At 32.8% G+C, this 17,958-nt stretch overlaps 1 protein-coding gene across 1 annotated transcript; it reads right to left on the bottom strand.

Annotated features, from left to right (window-relative positions):
• Window positions 1-11,727: 11,727 nt before the first annotated feature.
• Window positions 11,728-12,201, bottom strand: MS3_00010920 (uncharacterized protein; the record flags this gene model as incomplete). The annotated part of the gene is made up of 1 exon (XM_012937273.3): window positions 11,728-12,201. One exon carries the CDS (start codon window positions 12,199-12,201, stop codon window positions 11,728-11,730), a length of 474 nt encoding a protein of 157 aa, XP_012792727.3.
• Window positions 12,202-17,958: the final 5,757 nt, after the last annotated feature.

Genomic DNA, 17,958 nt, shown 5'->3' with positions numbered 1-17,958 from the left:
CAATGAAGTCTGAGTCACTATGAGACAATTGATGGACATTTTGCAAATTACTTGTTTACTATTTGATTGTTAGATTTTATTAACAAATCCTGTAATTTTGTGTCAAATACAATCCATTGTCCTCACTCCTGTTCTGTTCACTACAGCATATATTAGAAATGACCCATGTTTATTGATTTTCTGTCTAGTCATTTAAACCATTCAACTTTGTTTATAGTTAAAGTGCAGTAGTTGTGTTGTCATTATTGATTTTTTTCACTACATGTACCTCTGGGTGACTAACCGACAATATGTTAGTATGTCAGTTTGTTGTTTACATTTAGGTCAATTCTCAAGTTTTCAGTAAACATTTTTAGAAGGAACACGATCGAGACAAAAATATAGTTTCCTTGTATTTAGCATAGTTAGCATAGTCAGTTATGAATACTTAGTGTTAAAGGTATCAGATAAGTTAGTTAATCGCCAAACAACCTATTATGTATGGATACGTCTAGAAGTAAACACCATCATCTAAAGAAATTAGTTACAATAATTCACGAAAAAACAAATCACCAGATGGGTATTTTATAACAAGAAAAAATCTTCAAATAGTCCATTGGCTTATTGCTTTTTTGAGATCGAATACAGGAATCTTAGGTCTCATAATAATTAGTCACGGTTAGAGAATTATGTCATAACTATAATAAAACAAACTCCGCCTGTAGCTCTTCTAGAGTTACTGCCGGTCCCAAGCCCGGGTAAAGGAGGAGGGTTGGGCATGGGGTTAGTGACCCCATCCCATAGAAAATGTGAAATCTACAGAGGCATTACACTACTGTCAGTACCAGGAAAAGTCTTTAACAGAGTTTTGCTGAACCGGATGAAAGATGCAGTAGACGCCCAACTTCGAGATCAACAAGCTGGATTCCGTAAGGATCGGTCATGCACAGACCGAATCGTAACACTACGGATCATCGTTCAACAATTAGTTGAGTGGAACTCGCCACTGTACATCAACTTCATTGATTATGAAAAGGCATTCGACAGTGTAGATAGGAGAACGTTATGGAAACCTCTTCGACACTACGGAGTTCCTGAGAAAATATTATCCGGAACTCATACGACGGACTACAGTGCAAAGTAGTGCATGGAGGACAGCTGACAGATACATTCCAAGTAAGGACGGAGTCAGACAAAGCTGTTTACTCTCTCCCTTCCTATTTCTTCTGGTGGTCGACTGGATTATGAAGACCTCGACATCTGAGGGAAAACACGGCATACAATGGACAGCTGAGAACCAATTAGACGATTTCGACTTCACAGATGACCTAGCCCTCCTATCACGTACACACAAACAAATGCAGATAAAGACAGCCAGTGTAGCAGCAGTCTCTGCATCAATAGGCCTCAGAATACACAAGGGGAAAACCAAGGTCCTTAAATACAACACGGAGAACACCAATCCAATCACTCTTGATGGCGAAACTCTGGAAGATGTAGAATCCTTCACATACCTAGGAAGCATCATCGATCAACAAGGAGGTTCAGATGCAGACGTAAAGGCGAGGATTGGCAAAGCAAGGACAGCATTCCTACAGCTGAAGAACATGGAACTCAAAACAACTTTCAACCAATATCAAAGTGAGAATCCTCAATACGAATGTCAAGGCAGTTCTACTGTACGGAGCTGAAACTTGGAGAACTACAACAACCATCATCAAGAAGGTGCAAGTATTTATAAATAGCTGTCTACGCAAGATACTCAACATCCATTGGCCGGATACCATCAGCAATAGCCTTCTGTGGGAGAGAACAAACCAACTTCCAGCTGAAGAAGAAATTAGGAAAAGACGATGGAAATGGATAGGACATACATTACGCAAATCGTCAAACTGCATCACGAGGCAAGCCCTAACTTGGAATCCTGAAGGGAAGCGAAAAAGAGGAAGGCCAAAGAACACATTGCGTCGGATAATAGAAGCAGATATGAAAATGATGAATTACAACTGGACGGAGCTAGAAAGGATTGCCCAGGACAGGGTTGGATGGAGAATGCTGGTGAGCGGCCTATGCTCCTTCACGAGGAGTGCTCCCTGACGGATTCGGTCCCGTGTCACCCAGTTTCATAGTCAGAAACGTTACCACTGAGCTATCCGGGCCGCGACCGACCTCCTGTAGGACTGAGATGTAATCACAATTGATTGATCACTGGGTGGTGATCACTGTCATGTGTGTCAAGTCCTTATCTAGTGCAGATCGAATGCTATCGACCAAGTTGCAGTGTGGTCACCAGTCTAGGTGACTCGACAATGCGTGCACTATGTCGAGATTAGATGGTGGTTGGAGGTAGTCACCTAGACTGGTGGCAAAATTGCAACTTGGTCGATAGCATTCGACACACATGAAATTGATCACCACCCAGTGATCAGTCAATTGTAAGAAACCCCTTCAAACAGAACCAAGGGGACATATAGATGTAATAGCCGAAAATGACACTTTTCAGAGCGTTTACAATCCCTGATTCTTCTAAGTTCAACAAGTATTTATTTTGTTAGTGCAATATACATAGAACAGAAACATCAAATTTTCCAAGTCAACTCCCCTTTCTCGTTGCTCTACCAAAACTTATAAAATGAACTAATTACTTAGAATGTTTATTAGATACTTTTCATAGATTTACATAAACATAATAATAAAATTTCACACTACACACAATCATCCTATTTTTACAGGTATTATTCAACGGATAAGAAAACAAATTAACATAGAAACAAAATTTAGTTGCACTGACCTCCGTTTCAACCATTAATGTATACATTAAAACATAAAATTTTCACTGTTAAACTACCTAAAATGAATTTCAATCTGTATATTTTTATTCTATTATAATCTGTTGTGAGATAGTAACTCACTTAATACAATCGTGAACGGTGGCGCGATTTCGTGGATTGGTTGAAGTTAGACATTAACACCGTTGTATGCCAGCTCAGTAGTCTAGAGGTTAAGCGTTCACACGCGAGACCGAAGGCCCTGGATTCGAATCCCGCGGGAAAAATCGTGGATGCGCACTGCTGAGGAATCCCACAGTAGGATAGAAAGGCCGTCCAATGCTTTCAGGTTTTTCATGGTGGTTTAGCTTCAATTGACTCATGAATTCAATTATCAACTTACTACAATCTCCAAAAAACCCCTCTCTGATTATAATCTAATGCTTAATTATTTCGTAAATTGTTTAAGTCTAGTCAAAATTTGCTGTGATTAGTTTAAAACAGAATCTGTATTGATAAAACATAAATGTAACAGTGAAAAGTTCAATACAATATCATATTATAGATGGGGTTTAGTTAAGATCGAATATTTTGGAATAAAAAGAGGGACGAAATTTTCATTGTTATCGATTATTTGCTTAATTTCTAAAAAGGAAATAATTATTTGCGGTTTGAAGATTTTCCGAATAACAACAAAGATCATATTCATGATTATTATTTAAACTATGAATTACTGTTATTGAATTGTACCGGAATTGGAAATTTAAATATACCCGTCTGTTTTAGTTAACGATTTCAATTGATTGTTTAAAAGCAATTACTCTGTTTTAATGAACTGTCTTATCACTTGTAGATGATGAGTGTGATATGATCGGTAGATAAACAATAATGTTGCTTATATGCTACTTATATTTCAAGAAATTAAATGCTGTATTGGTTAAGCTTATTTTTCTTACTATTTATAACTGCTTTAATGATACTCAATAAAGTATCTTTATATTAGTACTCTTTTGATGATTGTTTTACATCAAGATTTAAATCAGTGCACAAAATTTCGATCGCCTTACGTTTCTATGGATTATCTTGTTTAACTAACCGTTGTTACGTTGTTTTACAGTAGCTAAAATAAATCCGATTTCGATTACACAAGCAAAACATTTTCTAAATGCATATCAGTACATTACCCTGTTTGACTGTCAAATAGAGAAGAAGAAAGAATCAATAATTCCCTTTTGGAACATTTCATCAATTCTGATCAATTTGGTCCACCAGTATTATTTTTCAAAACTATCTACATGGTCAAACGAGTGAACTCAAAGGAACACGAATCAGAAGTTTTACACTTTAGTATTTTTATCCATTTGTACGTTAAAGTCTGAACTCTGCTTCCAGAGACAGAGGGTGTAATCTCTCATTCTGCCATAGCACTAGCAATATCAAGTTTTTCATAATTACTATTCAACTGTTACTGAAACTAAGTTTTTCATTTCTTCGACATATCTGTTAAGACTTATCTCTTATAATGCTGACCGATAAACTGTTGTCATGTTACTACTTTTCTTAAATCTTTGGACCATTTCCTAACAGTCTTGTGATATCCTGTGAAATTTTCCAACACTCAGTGATGTAATCTATTTCTTAATAAGTTGTTTTATCCGTCAATCAATTATTAACATTTCTGTACAGCTTCAGTAAATTATATAATTTTGAAGAACCTTTTAATAGTTGATTTATCTTTATTTCTTCTTTAATTACATGATTGGCTTCTTCCGTTGTTTAAACGTAGTTTTAATGATGAACGAAAGTTGATTGGAAAAACTGTTGAACTGATGAAGACGCAAGAAAAAAGCTGTTTCATTTTATTTCGGAACTCTTTTGTGTCGTAACTTGCCATCTTTTACTGAATATAAATTATAACACTGCAGCATCCAACCGACCACACTAATCCTCAACCAATGGTCTGTACTCCTTTAAATTTATTTCCAGTCAGTTTAAGGTATGGTATAACTATCATAGATCCTTATCTATACCCTGTAAATTATTTTACTTCATAAGTCACAAACTTATAGTGAAACCTGGAGACATACACTTTCAAGGTCACCGGCGAATAATTATTAGCTGTATACTCATATAGCTCATGAAAAATCAGTTAATTAGAACACCTTTTTCATCATATGACAGCTTACCAATACTCTTTAGTTCTTAATGGTACTCCACACAATTTCACTGCATGATGAAAGAGATTACATTACTAAGATTCTAGTCAGATCTGTAGATATATATATAGAATCGATTTATGTTAACCAACAACATTTCGTTATTTTATTTCATTTCCATACTTCCTTCCTAAAGATCTTTGATTCGTTTTTAGATTGAAGTAATAACTTTGAAGCGTCTTAATGAAAACACTATTTGTGAGTTACGTAACACTCTGGTTTATTTGGTCTAAATCTATTCTTAATTCAATAGTCTTCGTCTAAACTCAACCTAGGAGTAAATGGTTTTGATTAATGCTTATGAACATCCAATTTTATGAATGATAGCCATGAATGGTAGATAATCATTCAATGTTTTGTAAAAACTGTTTCAATCCAACAATATACCTCATCGTAGACGAAATCATCCGGGGAACTGCAGTAAAACCCGGTACCCACCTATTTAAATAATAACCATATGTTAATTAACAACGAACTTAGTAATGAACTTATCAGGTTCTTAATTAAGAGCTGTTAAACGTGTAGTCATGAAAATCTCGAGTGAAACAATTACCATCCGGCAACAATGAACACGAGCTTTGTCTCATCACAAATCGACTGAAGATAGGAATGTGAACTTCTAGATTTTGTGTAAGTCGTTTAAAGAGATCGTGCTCGTCACAAGATCTTTAAATATTGACCTAGGGCATGTATAGCGTTGTATATAAACAACATTACGGATATTCAAATTAGGATAAAATGTTGGTTCAGGATGATAATATCAGTTGGTGAGGCAATTTTCTCCAAATTAAGCAGATATCGAGAGATCATCGAATCAAATAGCTTCAATGCAACTAAATCTAACGAAGAACATCTTTCTATCAATTTTCCGTTACATTGAAAATCTTAAGAACTTGATGGGATAATTGTAGAATACATAGCTAACCATTTAAATGTCGAGTTTATTCATCTAGTAAATATCTCAGTAGTTACATAACATTACCTACGTCTATGCTGACATAATGAATGAATTTCAGTTGTCAACTGATTAATGTTTTATACTACTAGAAATATGCTAATTTTAGAATTGACTACATTAAAAGAAATATGTCTTTGTCTAATTTCCTTTTACTACAGAGACATCGGAAGAAATGTAATTCTACAATGAATCTTATATTCTAATAGGTCTATGGAAATAATCATATGAAAATTCATTTGACAAGTGAATGAAAAAAATAAAACACGTGTACTCTAATAATAATAATATTAATAAGAAGAATAAAAAGAGGAGGGCGGGTGTGACAGTTTACTCTAATGTGTTGAGAATTATTATCTTGGCTCCAAACCAATAAATAACAGAGAATGATGAGTCGAAACTGGAATTAAGAAGTGAGTGAGACAGAATGAACACTGATCATTTAAAAAATATAAACTCAAAGCATATGTAATCATATTATTCTATATAAGATCAAGTCACTCATCTAGGAGTTCTACCTAGTATCTAACATTATAAGAAATGAAAAGGTAACCAGTCAAGTTCACTTTAGTTTCTTTTTGGCGGTAGACTTCTACCTGAAGTTTGTGCTAATGATGTCGTTCAGAAGAACGATGAAAGCTCCACGACCAAACCATCCAGCTCAGAGAACAAAACTCCACCAAAATCATCCACCTGAGCTACAAATCTTCTCCAACATGTCACTTTAGTTTCACTTAACTGTCACAATATCACAAAATGACTCAAATTCATCTTATGTACTGTAAAGGATTTGTTTATTAATCAAAGACGACATTGATGACTATGTCTTTATACTATGCAGTTGTGCAGTATTTTAATTCATACTCCCCATTCTCCTATCTACCACAACTCTTGTCATTACAACATCCCAATCAATCTGTCTTTTGCTGCTGTCACTACGAATGTAATAGCTTGAATTTCTTACTCGTATTAAGGTTAGTGATTCTCAGTTACATATTCGCTTTCGAGAATACCCATCTACATATTCTATGAATAATCAACACTTGAACAACTTTCACAAACTCTCTATTGGTTTATGATTGAATGGAATTTAAGTTTTGTATAAAATCGATAAATACATTGTTGAAAATATGTATTGCTTAGGGTGATTGTTTTTATCATGGAAGCAACCGAATAGAATTCAAAAACTAAATGAATCCATCCATGTTAGTTTAACATTGTTCCTATTCTATTTCTCTCTATACATATCGATCTGAAGAAGAATTGAATGGAATTGAAAAGTCAATAAGTTGTAAATCAGTCATCTTTAAACAATGCTAACATTTAAATAGTGTATAAAAAAATTTTTTTTTTAAAAAAAACACTCATGTATGGACATAAATAACTATTTGCATAAGCATTTTCGCTTCATAAATAAAAAGGATTTAGGCCGATTTTTGATAGGAAAATCTAGGAGAAGTGTTTCACAAAATATGTTCCCATCAGTGATATCGATATATATATATATATATACATATATATGTTGATTGTGTGTATACTGATAAGAGACAGTTGCATATTAATGCATGCATTTAATAAAACTATAATCATGATGTTTACTTTAGCTGGTTGTTTTCTATTTGTAATTTATTAACGAGGAATATTAAACACCAGAGCATAATTGAGAATGTGAGAATATTAAGTCAAAGAATGTGAATAGAATGTGGATTTTGTGAAATGACAAATGATCTGTTAGAAGGTGATTGTTAATGTGGATAATCGATACTGTAGTTATCAGTGTGGAATTACTGGCTAATATCTCTGAGATGGTTTACCATCAGCTAATGAGGTGAACGGAATTTCTTGTCGACTTCCGCCAACCACCATCTAATATTGATATTTACACGAAGGTTATATCTGATCTAAGTATAGTTTCAAGAAATATCAGTTATGTTGTTAGGATAGACAAAACTGTTCACTTAATATTTCATTCAAAATTATATAAGTTCAATTAAATTTATGTCTCATCGTATTTTGGATAGACAGCCTTGGAAAATATATTTTCATGAATGGAATCATCCAACGCTGACATAAATACAAACTATTTGTAAAGTGAAACAGTATATTATTGCTTAAATTAATGGACTTATACAACTACAGACGTGAATTCGACCGGAGAAACATCGTATTCTGTATCAATTTAATTCTAAGAATGATAATCAATCCATAGAAGCACGGCATTGAAATCACTTAGCATTCAATAGATGCATGAATCAAATCCAATATTTCAGTGCATTTAGAAAAGGTTAATCAACAACCAATTCAGAGGTCAGTGGAATAAAACAGTCAGCTTGACAACAAAGACAACTACAGACAATGAAATCTACAAGTAAAGTCAATCACAAACGAGAGCAACAAAACAATCTGATTTAAAGTTTGTGGAATAACATAGAAGATCACTCCTAGATGAACGGAGTGTTAATGATGTTGTCTAGAACGATAATGAAGGCTCCCCAACCCAATTATCTAGGTTAGATAATTCAACAGCAATAACAGTATAATTCATTCTGTTTATAAGCACATTTCTTCAGTTTTTGTGAAGATATACTCTTTAAAGTTTTTATCTATTTACTTACTATACATTAATTTCTTGAACATATTAGAACTATCCATAAAACTCACAAAAGTTTTTATAAATATTGTAATCTCACATAAAGCACTAGAATTTTTAGTAACACGCGCACTAAACATTGAAAAAATCTCTTTCTCTTTGTATATTTCTGTTATTCTATGGTGTCAGTCTAAAATAATCGTTTCTGTATAGACACTGTGAATATGAAATAACATAATGAAATAGTACTAATCCCAATAAGTCTGGAACTTTGACAAGACACAAGGAAGAACTCAAATTCGAAGTACACAGTATGCAATTGTATTGTATTGTCATGATAGGTTTAAACACAGCATAAAATATCTAAGTGTACAGTAAATGTATTAGTTTTTCACCACAGATACTTAACCGGGTAATTATAATTCTAAAACAGTAAATTCTAACGGGTTCGCTGTGTTCACTGTCTTCAGTTTTGATCTAGTTGCAGATATGGGGTGTTTAAATGAACTAATGATACCTTTGTACTTGTTGAATGCTTGATTTCGAATTCTAAATACAGTACATTCGTTTGTGGTTATCTAGTACTTCTTGATCCGATTACGTTATTTCTGGGATTTTTAGTTCATACTATAAGTGAAATACTTCGGTTTACTACAGAATATTTCGTTTCTTGATGAAATCCTTCGAGTTTTCAAAGTATTTTTAATTTAATTTCATAAATAATGTTTCAGACGTGGTTTTCAATTATGAAGTGGTCTGAATTGAAAAGTTAGAGAAAACTATAAAGTATTAGATAATTATTTCGTCCTTATTCAGGAGTCTTCTAAATGAAGCACGATATAATTAAGCCATTATTGTTTGTAGAAAATGAGTCTTCCTGAAATTGAATTTCTGTTCTTCTCCAGCTGAATGATCGGTTATTTAGAAAAACTGTAGATTGATTATTAAATAAAATTGTTCGAATATTATAATTTTACATTTATCCTTTCATTACATTCAGACAACAACTTAGGCATGAAAGTAAACTGTACATACATAGTGTAGCAGCAGCCTTTGAATCAGTAGGCCTCAACATGAAAAAGGAAAAAAGCAATATCCTGAAACACAACACAGAAAACACCAACCAAATCAACCACACTTGATGGAGAAGCTCTGGAAGAGGTGGAATATTTCACGTACCTGGGAAGCATCATCGAAGAACGTGGAGGATCCAATGCAGACGTAAAGGCGAGGATTTGCAAAGAACATATGGAACTCAAAACAACTGTTAACCAATATCAAAGTCACAATCTTCAATACGAATGTCAAGACAGTTCTACTGTACGGAGCTGAAACTTGGAGAACTACAACAATCACCATCAAGAATGTACAAGTATTTATAAATGGTTGTCTACTCAAGATACTCAACATCCACTGGCCGAATACCATCAGCAACAGCCTTCTCTGGGAGAGGACAAACCAGCTTCCAGCTGAGAAGGAAATCAGGAAAAGACGCTGGAAGTGGATAAGATATTCATTACGGAAATCATCGGACTGCATCACGAGGCAAGCGCTAACTTGGAATCCTGAAGAGAAAAGGAAAAGAGGAAGGCCAAAGAACACACTGCGTCGGGAATCGGAAGCAGACATGAGAAGAATGAATCGCAACTGGAAAGGACTGTCCATGACAGAGTTAAATGGAGATAACTGGTGGGCGGCCTATGCTCCTCCATGAGGGGTAAGTAAGCGCATTCATAAGAATAATTGTATCATTCAGATGAAATTCTTTTGTCAAACATTATATATTTGATGAAACGAACACTAACGAGTTATAAAACTACAATAATAAACATGTCTTAATTTAGAAAATATTTGACATGAAATATTTTAAATGGAAATCATGTTATCTAAGTATGAAGTAGTCATTGTACATTTTCAATCAATAAAATGAATTTGTGGAAAGTTTTTCATATGGTGGATTTGATTTGTACTACAATGAGATTTCAGATAAAAAAGCATTGCAAACTAAAGAATAGTAAAGAGCTAGTTCATTCCAGTGAAAGACTTATCAACAGCAATGCATAGTATCTGCTAATGTATTAGTTGTCAAATGATATAATGATCTAGTAATAAGTGAACTAGCTTAGTATAAATGGTGGTAAATATCAGTATAGAGCTTTAAGGAGATAACAAATTTTTCACAGTTTTAAATCACGAACTGGTCTTAGCTAGACAATTGAAAACCTGGTAAAACTAAATAATTGTTTCGTCCTAGTACAGAAAACTTTGACACTGGTCGTCTTTAACCCCGCCACAGGTAGTTGAGCGTAAAACTATAGGTCATGAGTGAGAATGTTTAACCTATAAACCACCAAGCTGGAATTCGATGGTGTTGATTTTCAATTCTAACCAATTTACGATATTGTGCGAACATCTCTCGTTATAGTGAAAGTATATCTAACGGAGGAAACAAGACTATTATTTTTATCGTTTTCCGTCATAGTGACATTTAATCTATGCAAAAAAAGTAAGACTAATTATAAATAAAAGCATATCGAATAAAGTATAACTTCAGTGTTTTATATAAGTAGCTGGTTATGATTTACTGAACGAAATATTTCAGTCGATATTGGTATATGAAAATTTTGTGGTAAGTTCTTTTATTGCCTTGTGATCAGTTACATTCATTTGAAAGTTTAGGTGCTTGATATTTACTTCAAATCTTAACAGGAATATAAACATTTTAGATCCAATATATGAATAATGAACATAGAACAGTTAACAGCCTAAACATTAGATAAGTTTAATACTGTCACTAAATTTATTCATCTTATAGTTATAAATAATAAATAAGTTACTTCACATACCGTTAGGTGGTACATTATTCCAAAGTATCATAATACTTGAACAATGGAGTTAAATATTTATGTTAACTGAAGCATATCTATTCGGTTTGAATCGCTTAAGTTAAACTTTTAATTAAGACAGTTTATGCTGTAACACATCGGTTATTTTAGTATTTTTTTCTACTTTGTTGTAAAGAAAAACAACAAACAAAATATATTTGTAAATATTTCGTAATCAGCTTTTTATTATAACATTCCGAAAGAAAATAGGTTCCATAGGAATATATTACACACTTATAAAATGTTGTATAATCATAGCAAAATATATCTTACATGGTATATGTCTTATATTTTAATTTAGAGTAAATATTATCAAGGCTTTTTCTTGAAAAAATTATTTTGGTGGAACAATTACCACTGGTATATGAGCATGATGTAACACATAATCAGAAACACTTCCAAGAAAAGTACGTCGAAGTACACCAAGACCTCTACTTCCCATTATAATCAAATTTGCATTATGATCTTCAATTGATTTTAATATAGCTGCACCAGGTCGATTGTCTACGTGAAGAAATGCTTGACAGTTTATATCATATTTTTTTGCTTCAGATATATATTTTTTTCCCAATAACTTGCCTTTATCAATGCTATCTTGCATTATTTTAGTAATATCGGTTAATGGTGGGGTTTCCATTGTTAATCCAACTGCAGGTGTATTATAAACTGGCTCAACAATATTAACAAACTTCACAATATCATTTGAACTCTTCATATTATTCAAATACCAATGAAACGCTCGTTCAGCATGTTCACTTCCATCAATTGGTAAAAGAACCACTCTTTGTTTTGTTGTAGATTCACTCATTCTATGAAAATGTCTAGTGAATTTAGTGTAGCATTTTATATATTAGGGATGTTTATTTAAACAATCATATTGGTCAAAACTTAGTATTCTGATTGGCTCATTGTTTAACCTTGACATAGTCCAATAACTTTGTGAGATTGCCTAGACTGTCCTAAATTAAATGATAGACATGCATCATTGAACTGAAGATAACTAGCGAATTTGGGACGATGTCTCAAATATTTACATAGAAATGGATAGAAGAACGATATCTGCAAGATAGTAACTACTGTGTATATCAAAAAGTTCTATTTTACTATTTTTAATGCAGCATCATGTTAGTTAATAGAAATGAGGCTAGATAGTGCATCAAAGTTATGATTAATAGTCGAGGTTAATAGAGAAGGCGAGAGAGCCAACTCCTTATGGTAAAACGTGACTCAATATTTATAGTCAGACAAAATGTAAGCCACAGACATGTGATGGGTAGGATAAACAAAGTATACACATACACACATAAAAACAGTCAAGGTTAGTGAGTAAATAATTGACAAGGTTAAAACGTGACTCAAGAAGAATGGATAAAGTGACCTGCATGGAAGCTAGAATAACCCATATGTGCTTGAAATAGTACCAGACACTACAGATTAAAGTGAATAAATTATTAAATAAGCAATCATCTATAGCACTGGGAAACAGCTGGAAAGGAGATCCCAGGACGGAATTGGCTGGTGAGTCCTGGTCAGTGGCCTATGCTTTACGAAAAGCAACAGGCGTAAGTTATTTTATACGACGAAAATCGGTTCACCATAGAATAAATCAGTTAAGAATTATGAGCAATATTTCCTCGCATTTTAGTAAAGCAAAGACAACAAGGTTTGGTAAATTGTTATGGCTTTATGTTGCAGTCGATTTCTACCCTGTGCTAATTGTTGTGTCCTTGACTGGAAAATTAGAGAGCAGCGTATTTATCGATCGATTACAGTGACACGTAAACACGTACGAACGGCCTAGAGTCCCGATTGGTCTCGCTTCCCTGTCTAGCCCAGTCAGTTGAGTCCAGAACACAAGTCACAGCCTCGGAGATATGAATCATTATATTTCAAACATACTTTGTTTATATACCAATCAAGCACACCACATCGTACCATAAAATAGAAAACAACATTTTGTACAATATTCAACAAGTGAACAGATATCGACCAATAGAAAATACCCATTTAAAGTCCAAGGACACCATTGGACTTAACATGATAATTATTGGTCTATTCCTCCGCATCCACAACATAAATAAAATTTAGTTTTCTACAAATTATCTCGCTAAGTGCTAAGGAAAAACTCTCCTTTATTTCAATAGAGAATTGTGTCTACATATTACGGTGTGTTGATTGTGACGCGTTCTTTATTGGTTAGTCATCTGACGAAATCTTGACTCAAGTCGAAGTACATATTAAGTACACAAAGAAATCGCCTAATAATCATGTAGAGCTAAAAAAACTCTAAAGTAAATCGACAATATTAGTTCAAGCCATTTTGAATTACCATCAAGTTGATATTAAGAATATCAAAATAATACTCAAAGCCTCTTCCAACTAGAAAGAAGGGCGAGTAGCTGAAGCTTCCCATATATTGATTAATCCTTCTGACCACAGTAGAAAAGAAGGCCTCACTATCCATCCGATTTGGACCATTCATCCAAACTACCCTGTGTGATTCTATTCCCATCTCACACCATTATCACAAATATAGATTCAACTCTATCTTTTCGCACGACAAATATCAGATTTTTTCACCCTTTACCACACATATACATACAAATACACAAACACGCTTCACATAAATCACCTTGACCGGAATTACATAACATTGACTTGGTCAGACCGGATTTTTGATGATCGCACCAAATATTCTTTCTTTGTTCTCTTTTACTATTTAAACTGGGGCTAATTTAATTTGGTTATTTTTTCTTTCAGGAAGTGGCTTACACAGAGTCAGGAAACATCAGAAGATTTGAGAATTTAGTTTTTCTATTCATCTCGATATTACAACTATATTTTTTTTATTAATAAAAATCTACCCAATGCTAAATCTATTTGAGATTATCACGTCAAACCTTGAGAATGATATATATATATATATATATATATATATATATATATATATATATACCATTATACATCTTGATAATAAATTCGTTGAAGAGATCCCTTTGCTGAACTTCGTGTTTCCAATGCGTTTATGTCTCTTCAAATGATTTAGTTAATGACTTAAACGAGTGTACACCATCAGACAAGTAAGTAATATTTAGAATAACTGATAAAAGTAGGAAAGATGGTGTCATATTTTGAAACCTATAGTATTAAATAACTACTTAATCTTTGATTGATTGAATGAACCAGTACAATAGATCAACATATATGTATAAATGAATATTACTCACTTTCTTAAATGGATTTCAATATTAATTTGCGTTTTAGAGTGAAATTTCATGCTTCACTTAGTTACAACCGTTTTTGGCAAAAAATTGATCTTCCGTGTATATTTTTCAATAAAATCTAATATATTCGCGTTCAACTTCAACCAACTAAATAACAAGTACATTTATCTTATATATATATATATATATATATATATATATATATATATATATATATCCAATGCCACCGGTTGTTAACTGGCCTGTTATCAATACGGTTAATTCTATGTGACTCAATTTCTCACCAATACTCGAAAAAAAATCCATTTAGAAACGAATATTTAGTAAATGTACTATAAATATTTAAGACGACAGTGGAATACTTGTCCATATGAGAGAGTCTTCATAGTCTTATTAAAAATCACATACTTATTAGTAACAAACTAGCTTCAAGATAAATTTCCTTAAGTTCATATAGGATGCCATGAACTACGGAATCAATTATATTATAAGTGTGGCAATGAATTTTCATTAGGATTTAATTATAGCGACACTTTATTGTAGGTTGTCTAATGTTAGTAGTGTGGACCATTGAATTCTGAGTTTGTGGTTCAATACTATCTTCATCTAGTAAATATTTAAAGTCATGAGTTTGATCCCGTAGATGGACACTATTGAGAAATGGCAAACCAATCAGCATAAAACTGTTTTTCAATAGTTTACCAGTACATACCATCTGGATAAAAGATCTATTTAAGCATCTTATCACACTCTAACTAAACAATTTATTGTTGTAAATATAACCTACTTCAAAATAGTTTCTACTAATTTTTACTTGAATAGAACATCCTAGTATTTAATCATTGTCTGACTAACATCCGTCAGTGGTGCAAGCCATTAAACTGTTTTGAAGTCATAAAAGAAAATAACGTACACTTAATTGTTTAATTACTCTGTGCAACGTATCAGCCAGTAATATTATTATGAAAAATAGGGAACCATGAACTGTTACTGTGGTGTGTGCTACTGAAGTTGACAGGTGTAAGTAGTATGTACCACCAATCGAAAGTAAAATGCCTGGAGGCAGAAGGTTAAGAAGATCGAAGACAAGAGAACGAGAACAGAGAATAATTGGTGTGGAGACGAAGGAACAATGAAGTCTGAAATGATTGATTGACATTTTGCAAGTGAAGTATTTACTGTATGATTCTAATTTTACTATGACGTTCTGTAATTTTTTATTCGAATACATCCGATTGTCCACATTTGTGTTCTCGTTCACTAAATTACAAGTTGACTCCATATATATTATCAGTCCTATTGAATGAGCAATTTTAACTGTTATGCACGTAGTTCAACCTAAAAATTGTTACCAATTGGTTTTTGTATACGACAATAAACAAAATGACATTTAAATTTTGAAAAAGGCCATGAGACATATTATTTACATAATATCTAAACTTGTAATTTGTTTAGTCCTAATAAAGATAATAATAAGCCAGAAAATTTCATTGCAAAATGTGACACGGCTTGGAGCTTAAAACTTAATAGTTTCATGGTCAGTCTGATAGTATTGAGTTAATGGTTCAGAATAAAAATGGTATGTGTTTTTAAATCTAGCTAATTTGCAATATGTTTTAAATATAAAGCTTACTTATGTGTTAATTTTGTATATTAATACATCTCTAAACGTAAAGGATGCTCTTAGGTTACTATTATTTGATCTTCGAAGAATTTTTCTTGTATGTTCTGATCCGTAAATGACCAGTACAGGGGCTAGATGTAGAGTAACAGGCAAAGATGACAGATGATGAGGAAGTAAATATTCTTCCATTGAGGTGGTTGAGACATGTGCTACTTATGGCCAACCACTGCCTGTCTCGATGCAAAATCTCGACAAGAATAGCAATGGATATGAAAGATGGGTAGGTGGACGAACTAAAATCTAGCATCAGGTCATAAAATGACTGACTGTTGGTCTGATAAATGTTGATAGGTGCATTTGCATATCGTAACGAGTGCTTGCATGTATTAGATAATGTTTCAGAATTGGTCCCAATGGTGCGTATGCATCCACTCTTTTTTCGGGTATGTTCTGAGTTTCGGAATTATTTTTTCATCCTTTATTCGCCGAATGTATTCATATTCTCCTTAATCTATTTTACTGCTAATATTTCAACTATATTGGTAGTTATCATAATAATTTGGTTTTGTTTTGATGATGTACTGTGGAAACTTAGGACGACGCACATTTTAACCAGGCTCTACTTTGCTTATGGTTGTCTTTAAATGATAATATTAATAACAATTAGTAGTCAAAATGATATTCTAATCAGTCCGTTGTTTTAATTTTCTGCCACATATTGCTAGTATTTGAGTATTAAATCGTACTGATAATAATAATAATAAGTTAACAATATAATGAGTAATTTGACAGAGAATTCTCAATTCATATAAACAAAGGTAACAACAAATAACATAAGAATGCATTAGCCGTAACTAATTTTTTAATAAATAAAAAATAACACAAAAGAATATGATCCATGATGATGGCTTATTGTTTTTCATGACGTTTATTATGAAAGAAGAATGGTCTTCAACAAACAATATAACTCAAATGTCATTTTATTGAGTTGTCTGAAGGTCACTCACATGTTTTCCATGTATGTGAATTTCTTCCATAAAAAAAAGCAGTCGAATTCATTGACCTATTAAAATTTTGAGCTTCGAAAAAAAAGAAAAACGGAACGTACTATTTATGCTGATTTAACTCTATTTAAAAGGTATTGATGACCACTTATAGTTTATGAAAACTATAGTCACATAAATGCGTATGGTTCCTTTTAACAAATAATATCCTTGTGTTTTTCTCTTTACATTAGAGAAATATTTGTTATTGTTGTGAAGTACATTAGGTTATAACAACCAATATTTCAAAATATTCAATCCCTTAAGTTCAGTTATGGTAGCATTATGTAGAGTCAATAAGTTTCACTGATCGATGACAAGCTTAAATCATAATACAGAGACAAGCCAACAATGACAATAATATGACCTATGATCTTGAAGTCACTTTCAACCTATGAACAAAGTATGTACAAATTAAAAATATTTTGAAAAGCAAAACAACCAGACATAACAAACACTGGAAACTTTTTTGGAACGTTATTTCACTTAACTCGAAGCTTGTAAAGGACTAACACTTAGTTCTATCCCTAGTTTATTCTATGAACCATAAGCTTTAAGTTTATGTATGACTCACTGTCGTATTCGTTTCTGTTCAAAAACTATTGTAATTTAAACGTAGCCTTTGATAAACTATTTTTATAACCTAATGCCTAGTTTGGACATAATTGCATTTT

The sequence above is a fragment of the Schistosoma haematobium genome, chromosome 4 (assembly GCF_000699445.3).
Source record: "Schistosoma haematobium chromosome 4, whole genome shotgun sequence".
Classification (NCBI taxonomy): domain Eukaryota; kingdom Metazoa; phylum Platyhelminthes; class Trematoda; order Strigeidida; family Schistosomatidae; genus Schistosoma; species Schistosoma haematobium.
This window is presented reverse-complemented; position numbering and strand designations above follow the sequence as displayed.